At 45.8% G+C, this 17,947-nt stretch overlaps 1 protein-coding gene across 3 annotated transcripts in view; it reads left to right on the top strand.

Moving 5' to 3' along the window:
• PRPF18 (pre-mRNA processing factor 18) overlaps window positions 1-17,947 on the top strand; it is a 297,642-nt gene that overhangs the window by 220,834 nt on the left and 58,861 nt on the right. For all 3 annotated transcript variants that reach the window (XM_078674214.1, XM_078674213.1, XM_078674212.1), the window contains one exon: window positions 14,165-14,305. In XM_078674214.1, the coding sequence (XP_078530340.1) occupies window positions 14,165-14,305 (141 nt within the window). The remainder of the gene's footprint in view (window positions 1-14,164; window positions 14,306-17,947) is intronic.

The following is a 17,947-nucleotide window of genomic DNA, read 5'->3' as shown; positions in this document are numbered from 1 at the left end:
TACAAGAAATGCAATATTTATTCTACATGTATCATATTTTAAAATTATCATTGTCTTCTGAATTGTCCATTTTATAGCCTATACTTTGAGAAAGTCATAGTGTTTCCACCCGTATTGCATCCTCGTAAGTGCTACGGAGGGAACAGCAGTCTCTGAAACACTGAGCAGCAATGATGGGAAAAGCTGTGACAGAGAGGGGGTGATCTGTGGACGGGGCATAAGGAGCTGCAGCGTTCATGGCTAAATAGGGACAGGATTTAAAGCCCTGTTTACAGAACAGAGCAACGGAGCTCAGAACGAGTGGGGGAAAAAATGAGCACTCGTGTAAAGTGCTCCAAATGAAAGAAACATTTGTTCTGAAAACATTTGCTAAAATGAGAGCTGGGGATGGATAGTAGTAATTGGTTTCTGCTCTATGTGAGGGCCAGGATCAGCAAGAGGCATGGCACATGCATGCAATGGACAAATTGGGAGAAAGAATTGGAGAGCGACAATGGAGCCAGCAAATAAGAAGCTTATGAGCAAGCTGAAGCCCACAAAATATATACAACATGCCTCTTTGAGACAGCGCATGTCTAGAGCCGAGAACTAAGCCAAGACCTAAAATTGAGAATCTGTGTTTTAATAGAGCTTACTTAAGGCAGCTGTCTTTCCTCTACTTGACATCTGCAGAAAGACCAGCTATGATGAAATCCTGGCGTTAAATTACGTTTATAAGTGAGAGAATTAGCGCAGTGTCATCTGCATAAGAGATATTTTGAAGTCAAAAGGACTGGACCAACATAGCTAATGGTACCATTTGAGCATTGAAAAGAGTGAGGCTCAATGAAGAACCACATGGAAACATTTATTTAAGGCTGGTCGTCCATGAAGAGAAGTGGGAAGACTATATTTGAACCGTTGGAGAGGTGGGAGTGTAACCATTTGAGTGCAAGGCCACAGACACTCAGAAAGACACCCATCTCTTAGGATCTGTCTTCAGAAAAACAAAAGTGCCAACATGGCCACCATGGTATTGTGAACCCGGGATTGTCCCTCCTCAAGCCTCCAGACATTCTGACCAAAGAGTGACATACCCTTGAGTTTGTAGGCCAAATCTGCTGCATCATCTCTACCGCATCCAGCCTTCTAAACTCCTAATAAAGCCCTAGGTTTGTAAGATGCGTCTACGAGTCAGGGTGACTCTTGGTTTGTTTGTTTTTAAATAAATTTGCTAACAAGAGTCATCGCCATTAGCAGTGGAAGCCTGAAAGTAATTGGGTTGATAAATATGGAGAGGGCTGAAAGGGCAAGGTGGAGATGAGGTAGGAGGTGGCTGCAGGTATACCTTTTTCGGGTAGTGAAGAACGGAGACAAGATGTGAAATGGGAAAGTGATGGAGAGCTGGGAAATACCAACGGGGATTGAGAAGAATGATAGAAAAGAGCAAGAGGATTTCAGCATTCCCCAGAGTCTAGAATATGTTATTTGTAGGTCTTGGGGCTTCTTTTTAAAGAAGTTCAGTTTTACCTTCTGTTTCTTTTGTATTTGGTCATATTTGGCTTGTGGTATAAAGGTATTTTGTTGCACAACCCTCCTGTACCAGAAATACTGTAATACTGGCGTTTGCAACGAAAAGAATTTTGAATAAATTAGGTGGGCTCTGGGCTCAGTGAAGTGAGTACATGGAAAGAGGATGACAGGTGAGAAATGGAGAGATTAAAAAGAGAGATGGGAAGGAGAACAAGCATTTGCAATGCAATAGGTCTCGCATTAGGAACGTTTGAGCTATTTGTAAATTACACATTTTTTATTTATGTGTTGGTTTTGAAGATAGCGAAATTAATAGCTTTGTCATTTACAATGCCAATACTTTTAACTTTCGCAAATGTGACACCTATAGAATTTGTAATGTGTGTGTTATATTTACGTGACTTAGATGTATTGATATTACAAATAACAATTGCTTTTTTAATAATTAATACTTAAATAAAAGTTATTGTAATTTATAATGGCAATAGCTTAAACTTTTGTAAATAACTTTTGTGAAGATTATGTTCAGTGTATTTTATTGTGACGAAAATCAAAGAACAGAGGTGAAATATCTTTTTTTGTGACATTTGTAATAAAGCTTGAAACATTGAGAGAACATATTTGAACCAGTTGTTGAATGGTTGCACAGGTTGATGCTGTGGTGGCGCTGAGTGATTATGTGGTGGCGACGAGTGATGCTGGGCGTTCAGTGATGCTGTGGTAGTGTGTAATTATGTGGCACTGAGTGGTATTGTGTGGAGTGTATGTTGTATTCAGTAGAGTGTAATTGTCTGGTATGTAATTATGTGGCACTGAGTGGTATTGTTTGGAGTGTATGTTGCATTGAGTGCATTGTAATTATGTAGCATATAATTATGTGGCACTGAGTGGTATTGTGTGGAGTGTGTGTTGCATTCAGTAGAGTGTAATTATGTGGCGTGAAATCATGTGGCACTGAGTGGTATTTGGAGTGTATGTTGCATTGAGTGCAGTGTAATTATGTGGCGTGTAAGTATGTGGCACTGAGTGGTATTTGGAGTGTATGTTGCGTTGAGTGCAGTGTAATTATGTGGCGTGTAATTATGTGGCACTGAGTGGCATTTGGAGTGTATGTTGCATTGAGTGCAGTGTAATTATGTGGCGTGTAACTATGTAGTACTGAGTGGTATTTGGAGTGTATGTTGCATGGAGTGCAGTGTAATTATGTGGTGTGTGATTATGTGGCACTGAGGGGTATTTGGAGTGTATGTTGCATTGAGTGCAGTGTAATTATGTGGCTTGTAATTATATGGCACTGAGGGGTATTTGGAGTGTATGTTGCGTTGAGGCAGTGTAATTTTGTAGCATATAATTATGTGGCACTGAGTGGTATTATGAGGAGTGTATGTTGTATTCAGTAGAGTGTAATTGTGTGGCTTGTAATTATGTGGCACTGAGTGGTATTTGGAGTGTATGTTGCATTAAGTGCAGTCTTTGGGAGCAGTTTTGAGAGACCCTTACTATAATCTTGCTTCGATCTATGGTTTTCACAGCACACACTCCCCTGTGCTGTACCTGCAAGGATTTGCACAGGGAAAACTGTTGAAAGGGAGAAAAATGCACAATTTTACCAGTCTTTTAGACCAGGGTCGGACTGACACAAAAATTAGACCTGGACACCAAAATAAAAGTGTCCCCCATCATTGAAGCAGATAGTTAACAGTGGTTTCATCAGGAAAATCAACAGTAAAAACCGGCCTGCTTGGCAATAAAACCTGTCACAACTGGTAAGAAACCAGCCCTCATAATGATGTCAGACCAGCCATCAGGCCCTGACTGATTGCCCTGAGATGAGAGTAACTCCTTGTCTGTCAACCTCAACGCCCAGAAGCAACGCCACCAGAACCCTCAAATAGAACCCATACAAGTGTTGCACGCAGGGAGCTCCCTCGGCTATCCAATCCCCACCATTCTGTGAACGTGCTCCCGGCCCCAGCTCCCACCCCCAGCTCCCACCTCATCGGCCCTATGGGCCTGTTAAAGATAAACTGCAAAATATCCTGCAAAGCGGCCAGGAGGACTCTGGAATTTTCTGGTTAGGGGTGTGTAGTATGCACTATATGGTGATAAATCCATTTGCACAGATGATAATCCACGTAATTTAAAGAAAGGCAAAAAGCGGGAACTTTACAAATCTTCACCAGAGAAAAAACATATTGTGCATGCCCAGGTCTAAATCTGAGAAGGAAGAGAACGTCATGGGAGGAAGGCCCACAACTATGCAGGACACAACCTAAAATGCACTTCTAGAAGCAGAAAGATAGAAAGAAACTAAAGGAGCCAAAGCTAGATGCCCGCGTTGCCGTACAACTTTCACGGGGCAACCTGACACATCGTTTTAAGTAATTGCGACTGTGTTTATATAGCGCTTACGACCCATGACGAGGCACTGAAGCACTTTTCAGAGAGTAACGCGCTACTCCGGAACCCAAGATTAGTAGACTTTTGCACACCATAGAATACGAGGACAACAAGGACACTGTAGAAAAGCGCTCCCAACAGCTAACTAGCAGAGGTATTTTTTTCCTGCCAAAAGAAGCAGCAAAGCATGGAATCCATAGCAACGATTACATGAACATATGTTAGAAAGAAGGAATTTTGCATGAACAAAAATTCCCTCTGAAAAGCGTTCACCTGGTGCTATTTTTCCAAGAACCAGACACAGTTACCCTGCTGACAGATAAGGACAGCAGGGTGGTCGAATTAGCCAGAATGAATCTTTTACAAACCAGATTGCGTGTTAACATTTTTTTTTAAAACAAAGGATATAAAAGTGTTGTCAATTATGGTCGGGAAGAAGACGACTATGTGATGTTCCTACTGCTTATACGCAGAGATGTCTACAGCTTGCAGAACACAGAGAGTGCTACTGAGTGGATGACTGCGAGGAAACATTATCGGAGGAGGCAGGATGTGAACATTATCGGAGGAGGCAGGATGTGAGGGCGGCTGATCCCAGTGAAGTCTATGGGGCATTTTATTTGCTTGTAGGGCAAAGATGAGCCCAGGAATGATGAAGTCCTCCTACAAAGGGTACATTCATATGTATTCAGTTTGTGTCGATATTGCGTCAGTTTAGGTGATGAGCAGAGACGGAGTCCGAGTATCTTCCAAGATGCATACGATGGGGGTTGGGAGTGGAAACTCCCAAAAGTGGGTCTACACTTTAGAGCGGGGTCAAGAAATAAGGATGGTTGGGGCAGATTTTGTGGGTTGTGTGGCACGAATATAAACCGAGACAAGATATCACAAAATTATGTCTGTATATGAAGGCGCTTTTACGTGGCAGTCACGTTATTTTGAAGGAGTGTATAATCCACCTATGCTCATGCCTACAAAATGACACTTTTTTTTTTTAAATTTACGGAACAGGAAACTTACATTTAAAAAAAAAAAAAACTGCTGATAGCAGAGTAAGACGGAGGGTCGGTGTGGGCAGAAGCAATGCTGAAGGCGCCGGTTGGGAGAAGTAACGCAGAGGGCCAGTGTTTGTGGTGCAAGTCACATGTAGGGAGCAGGTGGGAGTGCATGACCAACACCAGAGGGCGGGGCGAAGAGGAGAGCAGGGGGGTGTGGGTGAGGTGAAGTAACAGAGGGCATGGGTAGGTAGGAGAAGCAATGGGTGAAAGAGCAGTGTAGAACGGGTGTGGGAGAAGGACGCTGGCGACAGAGCAACATGGAGTAGATTGGGAGAGAGGTGCACATGAGCGACGGCTGAAAACCAAACGACACTCTTATGAATATAAAAAAATCTGAGGCACAGAATAGCGGCAATGAAAGTGCACAGAAAAGTGGGGATTAAATGGGAGTAACTGCAACGAAAAATAAATGAATTGATGTACGAGGCACAGAAAAGCGGTATTGAAATGTGCACAGAAACGTGGGGACAATGGACTATGCACAATAGTGTGGGACTTACATGGGAGTCACTGCAACAAAAACAAGCAGGAAGAGGGGGTGGCAAATGGTGGCCGCCGAGGCTCACTGAAAACATCAAACGGCCGCAAAATTGCTCCCAAAGCTGCAGGCGGACAAATGGTGCACGCGCCCGACGCACATGCACTGTGCCCCACTGCCTGCAGACTTTGGGAGCATTTTTAAAAGTCCCACTAAACTCTCGCAGATCAGCGCATGCGCGTTAGATCAGCGAGACCTAAAAACGAGCTAGGAGTGAGGCCAAAGGCTGGATGATGATTTGAAATTGTTTAACGAAGGTCAGAGAGGTGCTACACCTCGGACCATAAAATTAACACCTCAGAAAATGACTAAACCGATATTTCATCATTAGCACACCTCTTCTGTAGTCCTCTGCCTATGGACTCTGTAGGGCATATAAGAGGTCTGTTTTCCAAAGAGACCCACTTGCATCCTCCGTTGATGTCCAGATTTTGAGCATGATAGAGCTATTTCTCACCTCTCTACATTATATCAACTGTGAGAAAATGTGATTCTGTTGCAGTACCCCCCACTTTTTGCCTGGCTTTTGATGCGCTTTGACTGTTAAGTACTGGGTCCCTGCTGTCCATGTTCCGAGTACCAGTGTTCTTTCCCTAAAACTGGTCCACTATTGACCCTTCAGGCCTCCTGCATGTCCCTAGTTAAAGGTACATGGGTACCCAGGGCATTGGGACTGAAGAGGGTCCTTCAGGGACCCCTCATCAAGGCCATGCAGACTGCCACTGCAGCATGCATGGTCTGGTGCAGACAAAACAACAAAGAGGACATGGCTAACTACCCCTGCAGTATTAGGGTCTGTTCCTTAATATTGTAAGTGCCTGGGAAGCCATAGAGAGTACATGGACTGGGAACTAGACAACTTGAGTTCCCCAGCAGCATGATGGCGTCACTGAAACCAGGTGTGTTTGGAACCAAGTAACTCCTTGTAATAAATCCACACTGAGGCCAGTGTGAGGTTTATTAAACCATGGAGGTGCCCCCTGAAAACCTATTGACCCTGGTGTGGTCACTGACTGGCTTTAGGTTGCCTGCCACACACAGACATCTCTCTAGACCTCTGGGTGGAGAGCCTCTGCTCTCTGGGACCAAAAACAATGCACAACTTGGGCAGAGGTAGCACACCTCCTCCCTAGGGTGGCCCCAGTGTTCAAAGGGGAAGCTTCAGAGGCCTGCTGCCTTTGTAAGGCGATCCCCCAACATCTGCTGCTAGCAGCAGATGGCAGCCCCTGGTTTACACCCCCACTTTAGGTGGGAGAAAACTGGAAATCCTAGAAACACTAAGAAGTGTCCCCCTCTTTGCCAACCCCTACCTCTCAGGTGGAGGAGGTGAAGCTAAGCACACTTTTCAATCCCCTACATCTTGAAGATGAGGAGACTCCACCAATCCAGCCTAGGACTACACCCCCTCTCACAGGAGGATGACATAATAGAGGGTGTAGTCACCCGAGGTGAGATGACCATTGGCCCTACCTGCTACCCCCTTAAAACCCTCTCTAAATCCAGTATTTAAGAGTCTCCCTCAGACCTTGAAACTAGATTCCTGCATCGGACGAAAAAAACACTGTGCCGCAAAGCCTGAAGACAACTACTGATTTGGCCCCAGCTCTATTGGCCTGTCTCCAGCTTTAGAAGCCCTGCAAAGAAGATGACGCCTGTCCTGGGGCCAGCGACTTCCAGAACCCTGCGGAAGACTGCCTGCTCTTCAACAAAGACCAGATCTCCCGAGGACAGTGGCCCTGACCAGAAGAATTCAACTACAAGGACTCTGGATCCGGCTGGAACCGCGACTCCTGCTTACTCTGCACCCAACGTCCACGGCCCGAGTATGAGTGGCTCACCTGTCCTGCGAAATCTCCCCAGCAATCCTGAGCTCTATTCCAGCATTTGCTGACCTCTCCTGACCTCCACAACAGCGCCTACTCTGTAAATCCAGAGGCTCCCCCTGACCGGCTCCGGTAAGAAGACTCCGACGTCGAAAGACACTCCTGCACCCGAAGCCCCTGGACCTTGGTGAGCTGAACCAACAGTGCCCCTACGGCCTCTACATCTCTACTTACCTCTGCTATTGTTGGTCTTCCCCTGAAACCTCCAGTGTGACGCCTACAGCCTGTTTGCCAAAAGCAGAATCCTCACTGAAAAGCATTGGGTGCCCGACGCTGAAATTGCACCCTGCATCCAGCCCCTGTGCAGCCGATGGTGTATGTTTGGTGCTGCTTTGCGCCCTGTGCTGTCAAAACCCCCAAAGCTTGGCCTCTGCAAACTGATCTACTTACCTGCAAGCAGGGTGGTTTCGAGCACCCCAATCTCCATTGAAATGCATTAAGCTGAACTCTGATTTTGACCTCTACACCTGGCCGCCTCTGTGCCACTGGTGGTGCAGTTTTGGTACTCGCCTGACCCTTGCCCCTTGCTAACCTTTAGTCCAAAAGACTGGAACTGTAAGTTGCGTACTTACCTGTTTTACTGCATTATTGTGTTCCTCCATAGGATAACATTGAACTTTACTGTCGACTTTTTAAAGTGAGAAGTATTTTTTCATTAATAACGTACTTATCTTATTGCGAAGATCTTGATCTCAAAATACAGTACAAACAAAGCTTATTTTTCTAAAATTGATGGGGATCTCCTTTTTGAGTTGCGTGTCCATTATTGGTCAGTGTTCTGCAAAAAATGTCTTACACTCCTCTGTGTTAGGCCTAAGGCTGCTCGCCCACACTTCCACTAATAGAGCACTTTGAGTTTTACATTGAGCCCTGTACACCTTTGGGAAACCCCTGAACTCTGTGCATGATATAACCACCTAGTGGCATACAATAAACAGTCAGCTTCCTACACAATACAAATCCGTAAGGGAGAGGTAGAGATAGGCCAAGATGTTTATGGCTTCTGAGGAAAGGAGAGCACGAATCTAAGTCTCACTCAGCTTCTTAGAGGTCATCCGATTGTTAGAATACTGAAGGGCACAGGCATCAAAAAGATTCCTAGTACTAAGACATTCTGCGGAAGGTCTCCACTAACCTGGCACACCCTCATGATCACAAGACAAAACGCCAAACCTTTCCAGAGTAGATTTTTTAAATTATTTAATCTAGTTACAACATGACTCTCTGAAATCTGAAGATTGAGGTGCAGATCAGCGTTTCTAAGAAAAGTGAAGAAAGAAGACGACCTTTGGAATGAGCGTTTTGTATACAGACTTTCTGAACAGTGACTGGTTGAGGTATAATTGTCCAAGAGAGCTACCTGGGTCAAGACCATAAAACACCCAAGGGTGATATGATACAGTTCCATTTAAAATAGACCCTTTGTTTGACCACCAGCCAGTTTGACTCTCTCCCTCCCCCAACAGTGATGCTTTTTCCAAGTATGCAGGCTGTGTTAACTGTGGAGTTCTATACCATATGAAGGGGTACCAGGAAATAAGCTGGAATATCTTTGTATGTTCATTACAGCAGCCTATCTTATATTGAACACACCCCCAGCAGCTAACAGGGCTTGGTTGGACTTAATAAAGAAATTAGTTTTTTCTGCAAAATCTCTTAGAGTTGATCGTGGGTTCAGTCCCACCTGCTACTCGGTATATTGTTGTGGGAATATTTAGATGAGGTGGAATATGCTGGAAGAAGTATCAATTGAAAGAATAAATTAGTTGTCATAGGTAACACTTTTCCGAACGTTTGCCCTTCCAAGATCCCTCATTGACCTCCCTCCTGCACTCTCCAGTGAATCGTTGTATTCTTTGGTATATTGTGTTATATTGTTGACGGTCTGTTTGCTTCTGGCCTCCCTGGAACTACGGAAATTAGGGGGGGATTTTTGCTGGCGCGGGCGGCACGTTCCTCATGAGTAACGTTGGTGACATAACCAAAACTGTTGCTTAATAAATAATTTGTACTTTTGAAGTAAGTGGAGTGAACTTTGAAGCAAGATGAAAATTGAAATGTGGAATCCGGGAGGGACAACCTTACAACCTAGTATCCATCTATTTTCCACCGACACTACATCAGACATCCTTCCCAGCTCTAGGAAAATTCCTCTTGTCGCTCCCACAGAGCGAACTCATAATGGGGGGGTGACTTCAATGCCACGATGGATGCTTCAGTTGACAGAAAGCCCCCTATAGACGCTAGCAGTATAAACCCTAAGTTATTAGATTTCACGGAAGCATTTGGTCTCATCGATGTATGGTGAGCAAGCCACCCACTGGAGCGACAATACACTTACCACTCGAATGTCCACAACAGTCTCTAGGATCGACTACATATTCACACTAGCAACAGGATTAGAAAGGGTAACTGAGATCTCACACTTGCAGAAGGGCATTTCGGATCACTCGCCCATGTCCAACACGTATACATCACACCCCGGGGAGACGCCGTCTCTTTCCACTTTAACCGGGTTATCTCAAAAATCGTAAGATTAGGAAAGGTCTAATCAAAGCAACAGAGCAATATTTTGCAGAAAATGAGCACACCGTGTCCTCTCCGACAACTTTGTGGGAGACATATAAAACTGTACTATTGGGCCTGGCCATTTCACTAGTTGCTGTGCATAAACAGACCAAACGAAGACAGATTCAGGCGTTAGTACAGGGGGTGTCCCAGGCTGAGACTTACCACACTACAGGCACCAGTACAACATCAGCACACAAAATGCGCCTAGCGCAATAGGAATACAGGGAATATGTGTGGGAGGAAGCAAAATCTAAACTTAGTAATACACACCATACTATTTATGAATTGGGAGATATAGCAGGCAAGCTTCTAGCCTGGCTTGACTAAACGGAAAGAGCTAGTAGATGGGTGGCACAACTCCGGCTGGAAACCAGGGTTACAACCTCCGACCCGCATCAAATAGTTAACACACTAGCGGCCCACTACAAACAGGTTTATACACCTTTAGCCACAGCCACAATATACGAAAATCTAGCCTTCCTGAAAGATATACAGATGACCACGTTGACACAGGAGGCCGTGCAAGCTCTAGAGACAGATATGACCCAAGAAGAGCTCGCACTAGCTATCGGGAAGTTACACACGGGCAAAGCCCTATTACCAAATGTTATAGCAGTGGAACTCTATAAGAGAGCGGCACCACAGCTAGCACCACATTTGCTCAATATGTATGTAGATAGCATGGAAAAAGGAGAGTTACCAAGAGATCAGTGCATGGCGACGATAGTTGCAATACATAAACCAGGCAAACCACCGCAGGACTGCATGTCCTATAGACCGATCTCATTGATCAATGCAGAAGCCAAAATACTTGCAAAAGCGATGGCCATGAGACTACAGCCACATCTCACAACTCTGGTCCATTCGGACCAATCCGGCTTCATGCCAAACCGAAACACAGCGCTCAACCTGAGACGATTGCATAGTGTTATGACGCGCAGGACTACTATTGAAGAGGACGTGATCATTCTATCTTTAGATGCCCGAATAGCATTCAACAGTGTCGAATGGCCCTTTCTCTTCGCGGTCCTCCGACACATGGGATTTGGCCCAAAGTTCTAAGCGGGTGTACAGTTCCTATACACAAAGCACCTGGCGCAGGTAGTCTTGAATAGCCGCATCTCAGTGGACTTCCCCCTGGGAAGAGGAGAAGACCGGGCTGCCCCCTGCCACTACTCCTCTTTGCGTTGATGCTGGAACTATTGGCTGCATGGATACGACAAGACCCTGTCGTCCGCAGGCGGAAATGGGCGGTAGGATGGGAAAACCGCATTTCTCTATATGCTATAAATTGGCGCTCGCTGCCGCTCACGCTATTAGGGAGAGCAGCCCTCTTTAAGATAATGGCGCTCCCCAGATTCCTGTATGTCCTACAAAACACTCAGTTCCCGGTATCCCCCACATACTTTGCAGTGATAAACACCGCGGTTGCCAATCTACTATGGGACGGAAGGCCTACCTGGATAGCCATGTACAAACTAGTAAAGGGCTGATATGACCGTGGCATTGCCCTCCCCAATATAAAGCTATAATACTGGGCGTCACAACTCATGGTAATAAATCAATGGCTCACGTATCGCAAGACGAACCCGCGTTTCGTATGGATAGACACCTCCTATAGGCCGACGGAATAATGGGGACACTACAAAAAATCCAGGAGGACGACACTCACAGGTCCAATGGCCCACACTGTCCGATTCTGGTTCGAGGCACAGCGATTGATGGGATGGGAGGGTTCATAACACAGGCCACGCTACTATGGGAAACCCGACAACTCGGTAAACTGTGAAATACTTAAGGGTTCCACCAGTGGGATCTAATAGGCATCTCAAAGGTGGGAGACATATAGAAGAAGGGCAAGGTTTCCCGTTTGCCCAATTACAAACCACTTACGGGCTGGCACAGACAGAAACTTTACAATACATGCAGATCAGACATGCTCTTAGAAGGGTGCTTCCATCAGGCACACAACTGCCAAAGGCCTCACCGCTAGAGGACAGGCTGCCGACAGACCACCTGCATAAACAAGCATTGGCATAGCCAATAGGTCTCGCTTGTGGGACCTTATAAGTATTTAGTTTTGCAGCACAATATCCGAGTTGCATAATCGGATATTGTGCTGCAAAACTAAATACTTATAAGGTCCCACAAGCGAGACCTATTGGCAATGCCAATGCTTGTTAGATACATGAAGCCAAAATTACAAGTGAGCATGTTACAAAAGCAAACGTTACGTTACATGAGACAATAGTGACAGTTGTGCAAGTATCAAGAGCAACAAAATACAAGAGGTAGCAAACGATATGTTCTTAGGGGAAACAAGCTTCTCGGCATTGCTGGTTGGGGGAGTGGGGGGGTGGGCGGGGGAGCAGCAGGCAGATGCGAGTGGAGCGCGCGCTGGAGAGGGAGGGGGTGGGAGGACTAGGGGGTGGGAGGACTAGGCAGCGGGAGAGAGGGAGAAAGGAGCGCGAGGGAGGCGTTTTTAGATACATGAAGCCAAAATTACAAGTGAGCATGTTACAAAAACAAACGTTACATGAGACAATAGTGACAGTTGTGCAAGTATCAAGAGCAACAAAATACAAGAGGTAGCAAACGATATGCAATAGCATATCTGAGGGAACACGGCCTGGGGGAAGCTGGCTGGGGAGGGGGAGGAGAAATGAAAGGAAGGCTGTGTTTGCGGGGAGAGAGAGGGGAGGTGCTGGTGTGGGAGGGGGGAGGTGCTGGTGTGGGAGGAGTGCTGCTACGGCAAGGCTGTGTTTGCGGGGAGAGAGAGGGGAGGTGCTGGTGTGGGAGGGGGGAGTTGCTGGTGTGGGAGGAGTGCTGCTAGGGGAGGAGAAGCCTTGGCCGTGAATGCTCGTGCATGTTCACGTGAACTGCAAGAAAACGCCGGGCTGAAACCCCTTAGTTTGAAGAGGATTTTGCCGACATGAATTCGATCCTATCCATTCCTGCGGAATGGGACAGGCTCGACCTAAAAAGCCATCTCCCTGACCTACCGAAAAATAATAAACAATCAGGCAGACCCCATGACCGCCTTTAACCACTTCGGCGCTCATGGCGAGCTCAGCTCGTCATGAGTGACGACGCTCGTACGCACATGACGAGCTGAGCTCGTCATGTAACGTGGCTTTTAAAAAAACGCAGCGCACAGCGGGAAAACCGCTAGCGCGCATGCGGTTAAGGAGGAGTGGGAGGCAGAGGTGGGAACATTGGACGAGACAGATTGGCAGGATGCAATCGGGTCCCCAAAAGAGGTAGCGATTTCTTCAAAATTGAAGCTGTACAATTGAAAAATTTGCACCGCACTTACTACACACAACCACTTATGCATAAATTAGGCATGACCGACACACCGCTCTGCTTGAGACAATGCGGCACAACAGGCACATTCTTACACACGATCTGGCACGGGCCGAAAATCACAAACTTCTGGGATAAAGTCATGAACACAATTTCGCAGGTCACCGGGGTTACGGTTCCTCCGGAGCCGAAACAATGTCTACTTAACATGGGAACCTACAGACCTCAATCATACAACTCAAGAATGGGCGACACTAGGTATGATGTTGGCAAAGCGAAATATAGCGCAGCAATGGGGATCGAGACAGACACATTGCCACACCCAATTGTGTCGAGACATGGATTCTACAATTATAACAGAGAAATCAGTCTACATCCACAGAGGATGCTGCTAAAAATGGACCCGGGTGTGGCAGCTGCAATGCTTATCGAGGTAATATTAGTGAGTCGCCGCTGGAAGAACCAGTGTCAGATGTTAGTGACTAACCGGATCAATAGACAGGGTAAGCTGTGAAGTGATGGGACTCTGTACATGATATGTGACCAATGTCCAAGAGACAGCCTTTACTGATTAATATGAATGATACTTAAGTCATGTATATTACTTTACCATGCGCATATAACTTGACGAATGCCACTGCACTGTACCGAATACATTTTCTTACAAAATTCCAATAAAATGTTTTATAAGAAAAATGTGGAATCCTGACTGAACTATGTGAGATGTATCATTTTTTAGTTTTCTGGCACAAAGAAGTCATGGTTTATTATACTACCTTGTTGCATTTCTGCAAGTGCATTGTTGTTTTGGATCGTATAGCATCGTTAAACTTTTGTAATAGAAAAGGCCACCAGGTGGCGGTGCCGTATTAACATTGCTTTCCTGTACAATGTAGTTTCTTCTTGGAGTGTGGGCTAAAGACCTAAATAGCCGAGAAGATTATGTGAAACGCAGTGTACAAGGGAAACTTGCCAGCGCCACGCAGAAGCAGACTGAATCCTACCTGAGACCGCTGTTCCGAAAACTTCGCAAAAGGGTAAGGGATTCCTTTCGGTTTAGTTTTAAAAAGCGGTTTTCGTCTCACAGCGCAGAGGGTTGATTGTGTTGTATATTTGTTTCAGAGGAATAACACGCAGAAGAGAGAGCAACGTCAATTTGTTAACTATTTTACATTGGTTGTAATTTATGTACCTGAAGACAACACAAGTACCTTTGTATTTTTTTTATTCTTTCCGCTAAACTAGCCATGCTATAATAAAATGCAAATATAGTTTCACTTTAAAAATAAAAATACACATTAGACGTACAGTTTATAATAGCAGTTATTAAAAGTGAACCTTTCCAGCTTGGACTATCAACAGCCTTTGACGTGGCAAGGCTGAAAATGAAAGGTGACCCTTGTTTGGAAGGATACTTCGTGGATGTACACTTCTGCTCAAGAAAGGAGGGGCGTCTGGTGGCATATGCCTTCTTGAGATTCACTAGGCCGAACCCAGAAATGTGCCTCTTGTTTTTAACTGCTGTAAATAGGTATAGATCAACTGTTGCAAAAATGATCATATCACCTGTCCTAAAGAAGAGGGACATCTCAGCGTCCCTGTAATTATTTATCTTAGAAAGCCTTAACAATAGCTGCAACATTCTCCTACACTTCACATCTGTCTTTGAGCAAAATAAATAAATATGTACCACATTTTCTAGGCCCTCCTGAGTGCATTTTCAAAACCCTTCTGCATTGCCCTACAGTTCCATTGCTGTTTATATGTGCATAGCAAAAGTGTGCCTAACCTAAAGCCAGTACAATGCTCGACTAAGTTCTGAGGTTATCTCGCTGTGTAGGTTTTACTTCCTAGACTGTCTTTAGAGAGAAGTGTCACAACAGAAGTGCCCGCCCCCTTTTGCGTTTTGATGTAGATGGTGTAGTTTGTGGTGCCAGTACCTATCCTTGATGGGGCCGGCAAGTAGGTGAATGTACAAGGTAGGGGTTTTCTCAGAGTTCACCCGGCCCAATCTTTTATCTACTTAGTCAAGCTACTTGCACTTCCTCTGACTTCCCAGACCAATAGCAGCTGAAAGAGCCTTTCTGTTTGTGCCCTGATGAAGGATGGCCATAAGCCTGATCAACCGCTTGAGAGCACACAAAACAATTTGGTCAGAAATGCTGTTTACACCTAATTCAAGCCTCCGTGCAGTTGGAGGGGATCTTAGGTATCCATTTTCCTGCCTTTCCATTTTTGTGGCTTTGATATAGCCCCAGTCTTCTGCTCCTTAAATAGTGACTGCTACCACTTTGGCATTGTATACATGTAGGACAGCCCTCAGTCAGTTATCTTCTCATTTCTGCTTCCATTTCAGCACTGCTCCTGGGGTTGGCTCGTCAACTGCTTTAGCGTTTTTGGGGACCCAAGCCAGCCCATGATCTAGCTTTATGTATATGCACTTCAGAGGGCGATAACACTGCTGACGCGGAAGAGCAGTCAGGCTACCACAGGTGTTGGCTTCTGGAAGCACACAGTATAATCCTGCAAGTTATTTGTCTCTCCGCAGCTTGGTAGCCAGTACATCACAGTATTGCCACTCACTTGGATGAGGTGAACTTATAATCTGTGGAAGATGAGAATGACACCTGCTATTATAAGGTCAGGGAGAAACCGATATATTTGAAAGGAGCTATGGTGTTTGAAAAACCCCAATATTTTATTAACATTTTAGTAATATCCTCAAAGCATGCATGGCAACATCATCCAGTATAACCTTAGGTATCCCCACAGGATGACCAGAGTTGCCAAGCAGGACACCATAACAAGTGCCTCCATAATATATATCACAGCATGCCTCAAGAACTGCTTGAAATACAATGTTGAAGAAATAACACCCCCTCCTCCACCCAGGTTACCGCCAGTACAGTCTAATTTCTAAGAACAACAAAACACACAAGATAATGGATGGAATGTTGCACAATGGCAACACACTCACCCCCAGTCACAGATTTGGGTTTAATCCATCGTTATTTTGCTCACCAAGCCACCCCAGTTCAGACATGGCCATATCCAAATCAGTCTTGACCCTGTGCTTCATGGGAACAGTCCAGCCCGATCTGCCAAGCTATGTCTACCCTGGACCGGAATCAAGCATCCTAGGACCGGTTATTGGCTATCAACCGTCTTCAGCCAGGATAGCTTGACTCCAGTGGCTTAGTGAGCACGGGACCCACATCTGGGCATACCCTTCCCACATAGGGTGAACAACAAAACACACAAGATGATGGATGGAATGTTGCACAATGGCAAAACACTCACCCCCAGTCACAGATCTAGGTTTAATCCATCGTTATTTTGCTCACCAAGCCACCCCAGTTCAGACATGGCCATATGCAAATCAGTCTTGACCCTGTGCCTCATGGGAACAGTCCAGCCCGAACTGCAAAGCCATGTCTTCTCTGGACCGGAATCAAGCATCCTAGGACCGGTTTCTGGCTATCAGCCATCTTCACCCCACTCTTCACTTATGATCAGGAGCTCTCTAGCCCGCTGCCACGTTGCCTCACTTTAAGGTGGGCCCTGGGCCTGTCTGCCCCCAGGGCATGGTATATATGGGTATATATGGGGATGAGAGTCTTACCGCCTGCCTGCGTCACAGCAGTGCAACAAGTGTCTGCAGAGGTTCTGGGGCATCTGGAAATCCCGGCCAGATTTCTTGAGCCGTGGCCACCATTTGGGCATATTGGAGGAATTGACCTATGTCCAGCCCACATGTCTTAGTCGCCTCTTTTATAGGAACAAATCGGCCCGATGGGTATAAGTCTCCCAAAGTAATACAGCCCTCCTCCCACTGCAGGCCTATGACTTGGATTGCTCGATTTGTGAAAAGGGCTGGATTTTCCAAATGTCCAGCTCCGGGGCATAGGACTCTCCCTGTGGATAACTACTCTCTCTACCCTCCCAGATTCTACACACTACCCTCAACACGTGTGGCAGTGTCCCAGGTGTTCTATTACTCTGCAACAGCAGGGCCCCCAGGTCTTCCCGCCCTATAGAGCTAGCCAGTAGATTTTACTCCCAATTGGACTCGTCATCGAGCAAGTGCATGGCACACTGTAATACGATGCAAGATAGTACATTTCGAGGTCAGGTACTTCCAAATCACCTCTATCCCAGCACAGCTGCAGTGTGACAAGCCAATCTGGCATCTTTCACATCCCATAAGTCTACAAGGAACTTGTTCAGTTCCCGAAAGACACTGCGAGGTATCTTGTACATGGTGCCCTGCCACCTATAAAGGCACCGGGGCAGCACCTCCATCTTAATTAGGGCAATCCATCCTATTAAGGAGACCTAAGAATACTCTAGAATTTAATGGATGGCCTAAGATTATCAATCCCCCATCCCCTATTTAAAAGTATGCCACTGTTGGACTCCATGTGCCACATACATGTACACTGTCCCTACTCCAGGGCAGCCCGAGTCAGGAAGGCAAACTACCTTACCCCCCCCCCCCAAACCCCTCCCCCCCAGGTGGCCCAGCAGAAACCGTACCTATTTAGACCGATTAATATGCAGTCTAGAGAGGTCCCCAAATTCCTTCATCACATTCACCAGGATCGGGGCCAAGACATTTGGCTCACTCAAATAAATCATTGTGTCATTCGCATAGAGGGACACAACATAGGTCTTCTGAC

The sequence above is a fragment of the Lissotriton helveticus genome, chromosome 1_1 (assembly GCF_964261635.1).
Source record: "Lissotriton helveticus chromosome 1_1, aLisHel1.1, whole genome shotgun sequence".
Lineage (NCBI taxonomy): Eukaryota > Metazoa > Chordata > Amphibia > Caudata > Salamandridae > Lissotriton > Lissotriton helveticus.
The sequence above is the reverse complement of the archived record's forward strand: the minus strand, read 5'-3'. Positions and strand labels throughout refer to the sequence as shown.